General features: G+C 47.3%; 2 protein-coding genes across 2 annotated transcripts in view; one reads left to right on the forward strand and one right to left on the reverse strand.

Annotated features, from left to right (window-relative positions):
- Positions 1-3,226, reverse strand: part of NOA1 (nitric oxide associated 1) — a 31,140-nt gene extending 27,914 nt beyond the window's left edge. Inside the window, exons 1-2 of the mRNA XM_065405096.1 lie at positions 2,785-3,226; positions 1,810-2,421 (exon numbers count right to left, since the gene is read on the reverse strand). Of these exons, the coding sequence (XP_065261168.1) occupies positions 1,810-2,421; positions 2,785-3,226 (1,054 nt within the window). The remainder of the gene's footprint in view (positions 1-1,809; positions 2,422-2,784) is intronic.
- A 3,004-nt stretch (positions 3,227-6,230) lies between these two features.
- Positions 6,231-15,531, forward strand: part of POLR2B (RNA polymerase II subunit B) — a 33,360-nt gene continuing 24,059 nt past the window's right edge. The window contains exons 1-4 of the mRNA XM_065405781.1: positions 6,231-6,319; positions 9,605-9,677; positions 10,370-10,520; positions 13,053-13,165. Of these exons, the coding sequence (XP_065261853.1) occupies positions 6,301-6,319; positions 9,605-9,677; positions 10,370-10,520; positions 13,053-13,165 (356 nt within the window). The 5' untranslated portion in view covers positions 6,231-6,300. The remainder of the gene's footprint in view (positions 6,320-9,604; positions 9,678-10,369; positions 10,521-13,052; positions 13,166-15,531) is intronic.

The raw sequence follows: 15,531 nt of genomic DNA on the forward strand, positions 1-15,531 counted from the left end.
TCTCTTGCCCCTCTGCCCTGCCATGTAAGCCAGGATCTGTGGAAGCCCCCCTGCCCCTCTGGGTGGAGAGCTTTAAAAAGGCATGCTGGGTGCGTGCACCAAGAACACACTGAGGAGACAAAGGTGAGGACCTGAGAACTGGCATGCTGTGCCATCTGCTGGCTTGATGGGATGGGAATGGGAGGGGGAGCTGGAAATGTTGAGGGTGGGCACTGTATGTTGCAGGGAATGCTGTGGCAGGGGGCAGAGAAGGAGAGAGACACACGAGTCTTCCCTCACATGCTTAAAATTGCTATAACAACCGTGTCATAAAACCGTCAAGATTTTGGGACATAGAACACGGATGAAATTTCTCTCGCTGGCCCTGTTACCGGCTACACACTGCAAATGTTTCAAAGCACGACCATTATCCCCATTCCACTACAACAAAATGTACAGGAGCGGGGAGGAGCACTGAGGAATCACATAGCAATTGAGTGGCCTAGTGGAAAGACCACTGGACTGGGACTATTCCTAGCTCTGCCCCTATCTGGCTGGGTAATCTTGGGAAAGTCACTTCACCTCTGTGCCTCAGTTTCCCATCTGTGAAATGGGAATATGTAAAGTTCTTTGAGATCTATTGATGAAACCACTAGATAAAAGCTAAGTCTTTTTATTATTAACCACAGTAGCATATCAACTGCAAACTTAAGTGAGAACTACAACTGCCCAAATGACCACTGCCTCCTACCAACAAACATTTCTGTTTAAAAAACTAAGAAATTCACTGACAAAAATCTTCGTTAACACAGAATTAAGGTTATCTGGCGATAGCTTGTGTCCCTCCAGAATGCTGAGTTCAGCAAAACTCAAACTTCTGATAATCAGTTAATACAGAGTTAAGGTAAAACCCCACACAACCTTAACTCTGCCCCAACACACCAGTAACACAAATATTGGCACTCTGCCTTTCCTCTAATGGACGGGTGCTATCTGCACTTACCCTATGCTCAAACATGAGCCTACTCCCTTAACAGAATATCACACTTGTGAAATTTAACAACTGCTTCATACCCTTTTACAATCCCTTGACACTTGCACACAGGATATTTCCCAAACCTGGACTTTCCCCTACCCATCATTAAATCCACACACAGCTGCTCTCATATATCATCTCACCACTGACAATGCCCATGTCAAGAAGCTTCCACTGCCCTGCTACAACCTACACAATGCTGTACTGAATGGATGCAGACTGGAACCCGCATCTCTTTCTTCTGAAAACCACATGGGGGTACTCAGCCGCAAATCTCCTCATACCACAATCACAGCTCTTCCAAACTGTCCCAGCTCATTCCTCCCCCATTACATACAGCTACACCTAATGCTTAGAGTGAATGCAGATGATTTCGAGTGGCTATTGCCAGCTTCACTGGGTTAAGGCTGTATTTCCTGGTTTGAGTTTTGCTGAACTTGAAGTTCTGGAAAGGCCTGAGCTACCACCAGACAACTGTAACTCTATGTTAACAAAGGTTTGTGCCATTTACCATGCCTGTACTTAATAAGCCTGTATCATAATACAAATGCACAAGGAGACCGAATTAAGGGAAAGCTTAACGCTGACATTTGTTAACTTTGGAGTGCTTGATTTTTCAACCTTAAAAGTTCTTTTACCAACTTTTTTGCGGAATAGTTATTATATAAATAACACCACCCAGGAGACCACAATCAGGAATAGGCCCCTATATAAAAGCCTAAGAGACACTCCTTGTCCCGAAAAGCTTAGTCCAAACAGATACTGATAAAAGTCCCCATCCATGCCCCTCTCACCTGGCCAGGGCGAGATTGTTGCTCTGTTGATCACCTCCGGGGCTTTGGACTTGCAATAGTCAGACTGCAGCAGGGTATTGAACAGTGTGGATTTGCCGGAGTTGGTAGCTCCTACGAGATACACATCGCCATTGCACTTCCAGGAGTGCTGCAGTTTGGAGATCAGCTCCTCCACTCCATAGCCTGTCTTGGCACTGATCAGGTGCACATCCACCAAGTTCTGGCTCGCAGTCCTGCCAACCTGGCCCCCCGTGCCCTGGACTGCAGGGAGGATGCCCACACGGGCACAGCTCCTCAGCAGCTGTTTTCGAAAGCGATTCAGATAGTCTGGAGAGTCCCCAGGCAACAGGTCCACCTTGTTGCCCACCACCAGGATGTTGGACCCTGCACCCACCAGCTGAGGTAGGTCCTGTAGCACTGAGTCGGGCAGGTCCAGCATGTCCACCATGTATAGCACCAGGGGGCGGCGTCCATGGCGTGGGGGGCTGCGCAGGGCAGCACTCACCAGATTGCGGTATTGCTCCCGGGACACTTGCATGTGCAGCGCCTGCTGGTGATGGACCAGGAGCCAGCAGCGCTGACACACCACCCCTTGCAGGGCCCGGTGCGCCTCTGACCTCCCCAGGGCCCCCTGCACCCCCAATCCTTCCGAGCCTCCCAAGACTCCCTGAACCCCCAATCCTTCCGAGCCCCCCAAGACTCCCTGAACCCCCAATCCTTCCGAGCCTCCCAGGGCCTCCTGTGCCCCCAATCCTTCCGAGTCTCCCAGGGCCTCCTGTGCCCCCGTCCTCCCCAGGGCCCCCTGCACCCTCAATCCTTCCAAGCCCCCCAGGGCCCCCTGAACCCCCAATCCTTCCGAGCCCCCCAAGACTCCCTGAACCCCCAATCCTTCCGAGCCTCCCAGGGCCTCCTGTGCCCCCAATCCTTCTGAGCTCCCCAAGGCCACCTGCCCCTCCGAGCCCCCCGCCTGCCCGCCCATCAGGCGGCGGTACTTCTCGCTGGGCAGGTAGCCGGGCACGGCGGGGTCCCGGCAGTGCAGCTCCGCCCCGCAGCCCGAGCAGCTCACCCCGCTGGGCGGCACCGACGGGTCCGGCCGCCCCGTCACCCGGTGCTGCCGCTTCTCCCGCGGCCTCCTCTCCGGGCCGCTCGGGGCGGCGGGCGGCTCCCCGGCCGGCGCCGGGCCCGGCTCGGGCACGTACTCGGGGAAGACGAACTGCTCCTCCTCGCCGCCCGGCCCCTGGGCCGCAGGGCGCTGCGGGGCGGTGGGCGGCTCCCGCCGGGTCCGGGTGGAGAGGCCGCCCGGGCTCCCCGGCCGCAGGGCAGCGGTCAGGAGCCGGCCGGGGCCCGGGGGCTGCCGGAGCGGCGGGGCCCGGGCCCGGGCTAGGGCCCCCAGCAGCGCGCGGCTCAGTCGGTACATGAGAGAAGCGAGGCAGCGGCTCCGCTCCCCTGGCCTCGGCCACGCGGAGAGCCCGGCCCGAGACAGCGCCTCCTGCCGGGCGGGACTGGGCCCCACACCGGGCCAGGCAGCGCCAGTGATGCCAGCGCCTTGCGCCTGGCTCGCTGCGTGACCCGGGGCAAGTGGCTTAGCCTCTCTTCTCTCCCCCGGCTGTAAATCGGGGCTTGTAAGGCCCAGGGCCTGCCCTCTGTGGGGTGCTGACTGGGCCCGACCCCAGCTGGGGCAGTGGGAAAGCGCTAGGAATCATTGTAATTTATTTATGTGGGATTATTTTTGCAGCCTCAATAATAAAAATAGTGTACAGTTGTCTCTATTCTTTACTGGACCTAAACAGAATAGAAACACAAATAAGGTGCTTTACACATTCTTGTCTTTGTTCTTGTTTCTTTTGCTTTTTTGGTTGTTTAAAAAAAAAAAAACTTGCTGGCTACTCAGTCTGCTGTGAAAATTGATATTAACAAACGTGCAAATATTACTTTTAACAGCAGGCTTACTCAGCCCCAGCAAGCCTGGGGACAAATTAAGTCCTGGATGAGGAGGTCAGTACAGAGGCAGTGGGGGCCAAAGGCAATGGGACATTGGGGGAGGCAGCAGGGGCCAGGGTTGATGGCGGGTGAGCTTGGGGCCAGAGCCCGTCACTGTGCAGCTGGGAAATGGAGCCCAAATCCCTGTGGCTGGAGCCTGCCGCCCGCCACCCCAGGGCTGAAGCCCAACCCCACTGCCCCAGGGAAGGTGGGGAACTCACACCTGCTGCCCGCTCCTCCAGCTTTTGTGTCTCCAGAAGGGGGCAGGGCCCAACCACTGTTGGCGGTCCCCGGGGGAGGGTCCGCTGCTTTGCGCCCCCCCATCACTGCCCAGGCGTTTGTGGCCGCAAGAAAAGCCCGATTGCTTCATGTAGCCATGATGGCCGCATTTGAGAAATGCTGGTAAACAGCAGTGCTTCTGAAACTCCCTTTTTATAACTGAGAAATGCTTAAGCGCTTGTGTCTGCATTTCAACGTGTGGTGGCCAGTGGAAGCTGGTGTGGGACCAATCACAGTGTTTTAACCCAAGCAACAATAGTGCAAACCTTCTCTCCCCCGCCCCAATCATCTTAAAACCATGCTTTCAATCATAAGCACTATGCAAGGAGGAGGAGGATTGGCTAAAGTGTGGCTCTAAACCTGCAATGAGCATGCCTGGTTCTGGAGCTCACTGCAAAATGACTCAGTCAGGGCCTGTGTTGGTAACTCACTCAATTATAACAAAATACAAACAACTCAGCAAGAAGTTGAGTAAGGGCCCTCTTCGAATGACTGAAGAGTCTTGGAGCCTGAATCAGCAGTGCCCTGTGCAAAAAGCCCTATGTGTGGGTTACCATATTTCAGGTTCCCCAAAAGAGGACACTGCACGTGTGTGGGGGTACAAGTTGGAAAACTTGGGGTAGGAGGAGCTGGGGGAGGTACAGTTGGGGTTGCTGGAAGGGGTACATGCAGTGGGGGCAGGGGTGAAAGTAAAATTGAGCTCTTACATCCCCCACCCAGCCCATCTGCACTGCCTAGCCCCTGCCGCCCGGGTCTCCAGCGATGATTTAAAGGGCCCAGGGCGGTAGTGGCAGCTGGAGCTGCGGGCCCTTTTAAATTGCAGCCCCAGGGCAGCTACATCTTTTGCCTCCCCCCCCCCCGGTTGGCGGCCGGGGGAGGGAGGGGGGCGCAAAATGGGCAACGACATTAAAGCGCTGCTGCGGCAGGGTCCTTAAAGCGCTGCCGTGGTAGCGCTTTAAAGTCAGCAGTACGGGCTGGTACTGGTGGCTACTTTTTACCGGTATGCTGTACTGCCTTACTTTCACCCCTGAGTAGGGGTAATCACTGGAGGTGGGGGGCAGTGTCACTCCCTGTCACGGTGGCAGGGGAGCTGGCACAAGCTCAGGATGCAGTGATGTCCGTCAGGCAGCCCCTCCCTGCAGGACTCCTTCCCCAGGGCTGGGGGCAGGGATCCAGCAACTGCGGATGCAGGAGAATTGATCAATCAGCTGTGGATGCAGGGCAGGAACCGATTGGAAGCGGATCAATCAGGGCTCTTTCTGAGGTACAGCATCTGCTCTGCAAGAATCCAAGACATTGCCTGTTATTTGAAAAATCCACCAGGACAGAAGACGGAGGCTCAAAAAAGAGGCTCTGTCCAGGAAAACAAGATGAGTAGCCCCAGAAACCACCGACCTAGTACTGCCAGCCTCAAGGATTCAAAAATCAAAAGTCAGATTGATTTTAAAACCATGAGATGTTGCTAGCTCTTGGATTGGGTTTAATTGCCTTCTGCTGGCTCAGCCTCCCAGGGTGATGCTTTCAAGCTTTTCTCCACCAGGCCTGGAAACATTTTTGTAAGTAGAGTAAAAGCAGGGACCCCCGCTTGACACCATGACTCCAAGGGCTGGGTCTTTCTGTAACCCACCCACTACTGCAAGCCTTGCAATACAATTGTGCGAGCTGGCAGCACCCCTGGCATGATGCTCGGACCCTGAACGAGGGGGTGGAGTGGTGTCCTACTGCTACAGCTGGGCACAGCCCTGAATCTCCGCCATGCTTCAGTCCAGTCCATGCGTGCGGCACGTTCAACACTCTAACCTACCCTCGGCTGGGACGGGAACAGCTCTATTATGCTCGCCCCTATTTTGGGAGAATGGTACTTGCCACCCCGCCTCAATGCGCACGCGCATTCCGCAGTTCATTCGCGCCTCTCACCTGAGCTGCGCGCAAGCGCGTTCCTCAAGTCTCCTCGGGAAGTGGTCACGAGGCGGCTCAGAGGGACCACAGGGCGAAGTGTGCGCGCAGCCGCAGTGCGAACGGGAGTGGGGGGTGGGAGGCCAGCTCATAGCGTGCGCAGCCGAAGGGAGATCCTGGAGCCGCACGCAGCTGCAGTGCGATAAGGAGGCGGGATCTAAATCGTGCGCAACCGCAGTTCGGCCTAGTGTCATGCGCCTGCGCATTCGCAGCCCCTCCATCGCGGCGACAGGCCTGTGTCGGTAGTTGCAGTGGAGACCAACCCGCGCCGCCAAGATGTACGACGCGGACGAAGGTGAACGCGCCACAGCCGTGCCCTGGGGGGCCGGTCCCGTCACCTCAGCCGGGAGCTCGGGGCCGGGGGAGGGGAGGCTGTCTCCGCAGCGTGCACCTGGGGGGCGGGCACGAGACCCGGGGCCCCTGGTCGGGCCTGCAAACCCTTGCAGCGCAGCCGGCCGTGGGGAGGGACCCTGGTGGAGCGAGTCCCTGCGCTTCACTGCCGGCGAGGCTGTGGGGGCAGAAACGCTTGTGGGGCTGGGGCTGCAACGGGGGGCGGAGGGGTCGCTGGAGGAGCCGCAGCTGTACCCAAGTCCTTCTTAAGTGTCAGTGCTTCTAGCCAGGCGCAAAGAGCACAGGCCTTGCTTACAGGCTGGGGGGCTCCGTCCTGGGAAGCAGCGACCCTGAAAAAGATGGGGGGGATGTGGTGAATAATTAGCTGACCAGGTGCTCCCAGTGCCACGCTGTGGCTAAGAGATAATGCGATCCTGGGATGCATAAACAGGGGAATCTGGAGTAGAGAGGTTATTTCACCCTTATATTTGGCATTGGTGTGACTCCTGCTGGACTGTGTCCACTTCTGGCGCCCACAATTCAAGAAGGATGTTGTTAAACTGAAGAGGGTTCAGAGAAGAGCCATCAGAATGATGAAAAGATTGGAAAACGAGCCTAATAGTGATGGAGCTGAAGAGCTCCATCTATTTAGCTGAACAAAAGGGTGATTTTTATTGTAGTCTGTAAATACCTTCATGGGAACAAATATTTGAAAATGGGTTCTTCAGTCTAGCAGATAAAGGTCTAACATGATGTAATGGCTGAAAGTTGAGGCTAGACAAATTCAGATTGGAAATAAAGTGTATGGTTTTAACAGTAAGAGTAATTAACCAATGGAATAATTTACCAAGAGTTGTGGTGGATTCTTCATCCCTGGCAATTTTTAACTCAAGATTGTTTATGCTCCTGCAATTATTTTGGGGGAAGTTCTATGACTAGATGATCAGAACGATCCCTTCTGGCCTTGGAATCTGTGAATCTAGTGTAGACTTGGACTTAGGCATTTCAACAAGTGACCTGGTTTTCAAAAGTGCTGAGCACACAGCAGCTCCTACTGGAATCAAAAGTAGCTGATGGGAAACTGGTGCTTTGAAAAATGGAGGCATGTATTGAGGATCCTAGTATTAGGCTCCTGTTTTTCAAAGTTTCAACCTTTGACCGTATTTAGTATTCAGTATTTTCTGTAAATTAAAAAGTGTGAGGGCAAAACTTAAATATCTGCATGAGTGTCCAATGTTCTTGATGCTACAGGTGAAAAATGTGTTTTAGCATAACAAAAACTTTGAAAGATGCTTAGATATTGAAATAGCTTGTCCATGGTTCCTAAATAAACAGGAAACTGAAACATCTGTTAAGATACAACTGAAAGTTAATTGATCTTTACCAAAGTCATAAAGGGCCTCATCCAAAGCCTACTGACTTCAATAAAAATCTTTCTTTTGACTTAAATCAGTCTGAATTCAATGCAAAGCTCATTAATTAATTGGTACTCTAGTATAGCACAAGTTTTGCGTGCTGTCATGCATATTCTGCTGAGTGGTGGTAAAGTGTTAGGAACAGATACTTAACCTTAGGAAACAAAGTAGACTGAATCCTATTGTTCCCATAAAAGTTCGTTTTTATAATAAGCCTTCATAGATTGCCTACTTTTTCTCAAGGACCAGTGGAGTAATAAAACTTTTCCGTGTTCCAGATAATAAATATTGTAATTTATATGTGTTACCGTAGTGCTTAGGAGCCCCAGACATGGACCAGGACTCCACTGTGTTAAGTGCTGAGTGAATACAGTAACTCCTCACTTAAAGTTGTCCCAGCTAACGTTGTTACGTTGCTGATCAATTAGAGAACATGCTCATTTAAAGTTGTGCAATGCTTCCTTATAATGTTGTTTGGCAGCCGCCTGCTTTGTCCACTGCTTGCAGAAAGAGCAGCTTGTTGGAGCTAGCTGGTGGGGGCTTGGAACCGGTGGACCGGCAGCCTCCCTATTAGCTCCCTGCTCCCCTAAGTTCCCTGTGCGGCAGCTGCCCAGCAGGCTACCAATTGCTGGCAGTTCAGCTGTCCCTCCCCCCACTGCTGTGTGCTGCTCCTGCCCTCTGCCTTGGAGCTGCTCCCAGGAGCCTCCTGCTTGCTGTGTGTGGTGGGGGAAGGGAGAGTCCTAATGTCAGGGTGTCCCCCTCCCCATGCTCCTGCCCCACGCTCCAACTGGGGAGGGGGGAGACGACAACATGACAGGGCTCAGAACGGAGGACGGAGGGAGCTTGCTGGCAGCAGCTGCTGTCTCAACGTGCTGATCTGTTTAAAAAGGCAGTGTGCTTACAGTGGGGTCAGGGTACTTAAAGGGGCAATGCCCATCTCTCTTTTTCTCTCTCACACACACAGACTGCGTTTGTCTCTGTCTCTCTCTGCCATGCTGTTTCCCCTCCCTCCATTCTTGCTGTATGTAGAGTCTGAGGCTACATTAACAACAATGGGATAAGCCTTGAGGGTTCAGCTTGAGTGCTAGTTCATCATTTAGCAGTAAGGCATTCCCCCACCCTGTGACTCCACCAGCTCAACCAAGCTTCACAATCATCATTGCTGTGTACAGTATTACATTGTTTGTTTAAAACTTATACTGTGTGTGTGTGTCTGTCCACACACAGTCTTTTGTCTCGTGAAAAAAATTTCCCTGGAACCTAACCCCCCCATTTACATTAATTCTTATGGGGAAATTGGATTTGCTTAACATCGTTTCACTTAAAGTACCATTTTCCAGGAACATAACCACAACGTTAAGCAAGGAGTTACTGTACAGAATGAAAGATGGTCCCAGCCCAAAGAGCTTACAGTCCAAGTATGACAGGAAAGCTATGAACACAGCCTACTGTTATCCCTCTTACAGGTTTTATTAAGCCAATGGTTCTCAAACTTTTGTATTGGTGACCCCTTTCACACAGCAAGCCTTTGAGTGCGACCCCCCTTTTAATTAAAAAAAACAAAACACACATTTTTTAATATTTAACACTATTATAAATGCTGGAGGCGAAGCGGGGTTTGGGGTGGAGACTGCAGCTCTCGACCCCCACAAGTTATACCTTGTAACCCCCTGAGGAGTCACGACCCCCAGTTTGAGAACCCCTGTATTAAGCTTACTAGATTGCAGAAAAATAATGTATTTGTGTACAGTCTTTGGTTATTTAGAAGCTATATACAGCCAAAAAAACCATGAATGAATAGAAAGACTGATTTGAGTGTTCTGCTTTCTTGGTAGATATGCAATATGATGAAGATGATGATGAAATCACTCCAGATTTATGGCAAGAAGCATGCTGGATAGTTATTAGGTAACTTTATCAAACTTTCTAAGAAATGTTAAGAATAGTGAAGTAATCAGGCAAGTGTACCCTTAGCTAAAACAGCATATAATATTTATTAGTATTAGATAACTTATTGTGATGGAAATTCCAAGATTTCATGTCCAAAATCATAAATCCTTTCTCTTTAAGAATGAAAGAACTGTTACAAAGAGAGAATATAAGATTTTAGACCACTGGTCGTGTGTATAAATGGTCAAAGGTCAATGGTTTTGTAAGTCATTGCTTTCCTAAGCAATCTGAAAGGTTTTTCATAGCAAGTTCAGCACTAACACAATATTTTCCATTTTTGCTTGTGAGTGTAGAGCTAAGTTTATGAGATTACTGCTAAGAATAATGCTAACATAGTGAATTGGTAAGTAAGTTAAGGCTCTGATCCCACAGCTTCTTGCATGTGGGTCAATAGGGAACAAAGTTGCGGGATCTGGGCATAAATATTACTGTCTATTTTTTTGAAAGTTTCTTTGGAACAATTGTTTTCTTCCCACGGTACAATGTTGAAATACAAGCAAAGATTTGTTTCATATAGCAATAATATCCTTTGATTAATTACAGTATGTTTATCTTGAATTTTTAAACATTACCTGATAATTAACGTAGTTTATGAATATGTAAACTGAGAATTTTCGTTGATTAATTCAATGTGCCTTATTTTTTCTAAGCTCCTATTTTGATGAGAAGGGGTTGGTCCGACAACAGCTGGATTCTTTCGATGAGTTCATTCAGATGTCTGTGCAGAGAATTGTAGAAGATGCCCCACCTATTGATCTACAAGCTGAAGCTCAGCATGCCACAGGGGAAGTTGAAGAGCCAGTAAGAGGGATCTTTTCAGAGTTTCATTCTTTTAATCGTACAGATATGAAAATTGTGCTGGGAGTTCTTATTACAGTTGAACAGCTGAAGGCTGCAGCAGCACATCCAGTCAATTAGTGCATGATATAGTTAAAAAGAAATGCATATGCTACTAATGGGGACTTGGGGGAATGAATGGGTCATTAAAGCAGTTGAAACTCATAACGCTTTTGGCAAAAATAGTATGACCATAATGAACTTTATCAGGGGCGAGAAATATCAAATTTTTTAACCTTTATTCATTTCCTGCTAGATTTTCAAAAATTTTCAGCACCCGCATCTGGGGCCAGATATTCAAAAGGGCTTAGCTCTCATTATTCTCATTTGGCACGTTACCAAATTGTATTCCTTAACTCCAGAAGCATGATGCGCTACATGTGATCAGAATGCCATTCTCGAACTTAATTTCAAAACATTGTTTTCAATCTAGGCCAAGTGAATGTTACACTTCTGGACACAGTTCATATCAAGTTTAAAGAAAAGCTGTCTGGAGCGAAGTGAAGATCTTGATACAAGTTCTAGTAACCAAAAGATACTTACCTTCACACAGAGTAACAACTTCTGAAAAATAACTAAATAGATTTCTAGTTAGATTGTAAGCCCGTTGAGGTGGGGTAACCATCTCTTAGTTCTGCGTTTGTACAGTGCCTAGTACAATGGGTCCTGCTCCATGACTGGGGTTCCTAGGTGCTGTGGTAGTACAAATACTAAAACTAAAGCAAAACTTCTGAGCCAAGTATGAAATATTTCATCATAAGGTGCAACTTACTGAAAAAAAGTGAGCTATCCATAATAGGGATTGGAATGGAAGTGCCTTTTCAGTCATAAATAAAGTTGCTAATGTTAGGCTATAGTAAACCAACGCAAACAATAAGTATATTAAAAGAATGACTTGAATTCCACTGTTGAACATATTACATTTAACAGAGTTAGAAACTGTCAGAACTCATTCGTGAAACCGACAATGACAGTGGGAAAACTTGAACAGCTTATGATCTGAAATACAGCTCTTGAAGCAGCTATAATTAGGTTTTCTCCTTTTTATACTATCCATCTCCATTACCAGATCAGCTCAGTGTGCATCTATATCTGGTGGTGCCCTGGCCAGCTGAGTAAGGAAACTGATACTTGGGGCATAAGAAGTGGCCATAAGGAGAATGTGCACCCTGCTGAAGTCCAAGTTTTTCTCTCTCCGTTTTCCCCCCGTTCTCTTGCCAAGAGGTCTTTTTATGCCTTACTACTGGATGAATGGATAGAATTGCTCCCACCAGAGCTTATGCAATGTGGAAATCGCCAGATAATCCAGAAAAGCATGCTGTTGCACTGACATAAGGCTTTTGTCTGCAATTTTGTGTCATCTTCACATAACTCCTAGTCTTCCCTTTCCACCACCTGCAAGAAGTCACGGAGAGTCAAATTCTCATCTACCACTTGGTAGCATAGTGTAGTGTATTGAGATGCTACAGTTATATGCACAATAGAAATATATGTAAATAAAATAGTCTTGGCTTCGTGCCATTGAGCAATTCCAGGACTTTTTTTTCCGTGTACTTCTGATTTAGACTGGTTTGGGAGTAACAGTCGTGTATATATTTAATGTCTCTTACAGGATATCTTTTAAAATAAATACTGTGATTTCAAGTTTGAAGTTCTTGTATCTTAGTAGATTTTTAATACCCTTATAAATTCATATTTACATATTTCCTTGCTGGTGCAGTAAATATTAATGTTATATTGTGAAGGCAAAATAATTTTGTAATGTGATCTGATCTTACTAGACAATAAAACATCTAGCTCAGCAAATGTGTGCAAATCCATAGACAAGTATGTGAGAAGGGCAAGACCTGTTGGGCATTTTAATCTGCTTCTCCCACCACCATTCTCAACCCAAGCCAGTGCAGGATTGTCCCTTAAAATAGTTTTTTTCTCCTAATTTGTCTGGTTTGTAAATAAACAATCTGCTTCTATCACTGCTCCTGAGACTAATAGATTTCATTGTCAGAAAACTTTTTTCCTGGTAATCTTCCTAAAACTTCCCTTTCCTTAGTTTTATCACACTCTTGCTAGTGAATAATCCCTTGTAGCATGCTAAATAACTATTCTCCCTCTTTAGTGTTACGAACTCTTCAAACTACTTGGAGACCGTCTTCTGTTTCTCTTTTTTTGCATCCTCTCCTGCCCAATATCTTTAGTCATGGCTAAGAGAATCTGTACATATTTAGGACTTGTGTCAACCTTTCCAGATCTTAATCATTTGATATTTTTTTTCTGAATTCTCAAGTTTATCCTACATCTGCGTTAATGAGGCATCCAGTGAAGTGTTGTAAGTGCAGTTTGTCTACAGACATATAGAAAGAGATTACCTCTCTAATCTGTGAACTGGGATCTCTGTGTGTGGCATTGTATATGTATTAAACAAGCCCTAAATTCTCTCATGCATATTGTGACTTGCCATTCTGATTGTTAAAATGAGTTATTTTGGGTTATTTTCAGCCACGATATCTGTTGAAGTTTGAACAAATCTATCTCTCCAAGCCTACGCATTGGGAAAGAGATGGCGCACCTTCACCCATGATGCCCAATGAAGCCAGACTGAGAAATCTTACGTAAGAAAAAGCTCCTTAGCAGTTGTTGGAGACCATGAAGGAACAAATCTGCAATTTAAATTAATAGGATTTTCTCTAATTTTAATTATGCCCTGTAAAAGGAAGAATTACTTCCCTATATTTAAAACAAACGACTTGAGTATTAAGTACAAAAGATCATTGGCACTTTATTACCAAGTAATATAATTTAACAGTACCAACATTTCTTGGAATAACGTTATCAGTCCTTTATTTTATGCTTTCTCTAGTTTAGAATGCATTATCTTCATATTGTAATGATATTGTCATGGGTGGGTATAAACTGTTCAGGAAGGACAGGCGGGGAGAAAAGGTGGAGGAGTTGCCTTGTATGTCAGAGAGCAGTATGATTGCTCAGACCTCCAGTATGAAACTGGAGAAAAGCCTGTTGAGAGTCTTTGGGTTAAGTTAAGAGGCGAGAGCAACAAGGGTGATGTTGTGGTGGGCGTCTGCTATAGTCCACCAGACCAGGAGGATGAGGTAGACGAGGCTTTTTTCAGAGAACTAACAGAAGTTTCCAGATCACAGGCTCTGGTTCTCATGGAGGACTTCAAACACCCTGACATCTACTGGGGGAGCAATACAGCAGTGCATAGACAATTGAGGAAGTTTTTGGAGAGTGTTGGGGACAACTTACTGGTGCAAGTGCTGGAGGAATCAACTAGGGGCTGTGGTCCTCTTGACCTGCTGCTCACAAACAGGGAAGAATTGGTAGGGGAAGTAGAAGTGTGTGGCAACCTGGGCAGCAGTGACCATAAGATGGTCGAGTTCAGGATCCTGACAAAAGGAAGAAAGGAGAGCAGCAGAATATGGACCCTGGACTTCAGAAAAGCAGACTTTGACTCCCTCAGGGAACTGATATGCAGGATCCCCTGGGAGGCTAATAAGAGGGGGAAAGGAGTCCAGGAGAGCTGGCTGTATTTTAAAAAACCTTATTGAGGGCACAGGAACAAACCATCCCGATGTGCAGAATGAATAGCAAATATGGCAGGTGACCAGCTTGGTTTACCAGCAAAATCTTCGGTGAGCTTAAACACAAAAAGGAAGCTTACAAGAAGTGGAAACTTGAACAGATGACTAGGGAGGAATATAAAAATACTGCTCGAGCATGTAGGGGTGTAATCACGAAGGCCAAAGCACAATTGGAGTTGCAGCTAGCAAGGGATGTGAAGGGTAACAAGAAGAGTTTCTACAGGTATGTTAGCAACAATAAGAAAGTCAGGGAAAGTGTGGGACCCTTACCGAATGGGGGGGGCAACCTAGTGACAAATGATATGGAAAAAGCTGAAGTACTCACTGCTTTTTTTTTTTTTTTTTGCCTTGATCTTTACAGACAAGGTCAGCTCCCAGATTACTGCAGTAGGCAGCACAGTATGGGGAGGAGGTGAGCAGCCCTCAGTGGTAAAAGAACAGATTAAGGACTATTTAGAAAAGCTGGACAGGCACAAGTCATTGCGGAGAAACTAAATGGATTCTTTGCTTCAGTCTTCACGGCTGAGGATGTTAGGGAGATTCCCAAACCTGAGCTGGCTTTTGTAGGTGACAAATCTGAGGAACTGTCACAGATTGAAGTATCACTAGAGGAGGTTTTGGAATTAATTGATAAACTCAACATTAACAAGTCACCGGGACCAGATGGCATTCACCCAAGAGTTCTGAAAGAACTCAAATGTGAAGTTGCGGAACTATTAACTAAGGTTTGTAACCTGTCCTTTAAATCGGCTTGGGTACCCAATGACTGGAAGTTAGCTAATGTAACGCCAATATTTAAAAAGGGCTCTAGGGGTGATCCCGGCAATTACAGACCGGTAAGTCTAACGTCGGTACCGGGCAAATTAGTTGAAACAATAGTAAAGAACAAAATTGTCAGACACATAGAAAAACATAAACTCTTGAGCAATAGTCAACATGGTTTCTGTTAAGGGAAATCGTGTCTTACTAATCTATTAGAGTTCTTTGAAGGGGTCAACAAACATGTGGACAAGGGGGATCCGGTGGACATAGTGTACTTAGATTTCCAGAAAGCCTTTGACAAGGTCCCTCACCAAAGGCTCTTACGTAAATTAAGCTGTCATGGGATAAAAGGGAAGGTCCTTTCATGGATTGAGAACTGGTTAAAGGACAGGGAACAAAGGGTAGGAATTAATGGTAAATTCTCAGAATGGAGAGGGGTAACTAGTGGTGTTCCCCAAGGGTCAGTCCTAGGACCAATCCTATTCAATTTATTCATAAATGATCTGGAGAAAGGGGTAAACAGTGAGGTGGCAAAGTTTGCAGATGATACTAAACTACTCAAGATAGTTAAGACCAAAGCAGATTGTGAAGAACTTCAAAAAGATCTCACGAAA

This window comes from Emys orbicularis, chromosome 5 (genome assembly GCF_028017835.1).
Source record: "Emys orbicularis isolate rEmyOrb1 chromosome 5, rEmyOrb1.hap1, whole genome shotgun sequence".
Taxonomy (NCBI): domain Eukaryota; kingdom Metazoa; phylum Chordata; order Testudines; family Emydidae; genus Emys; species Emys orbicularis.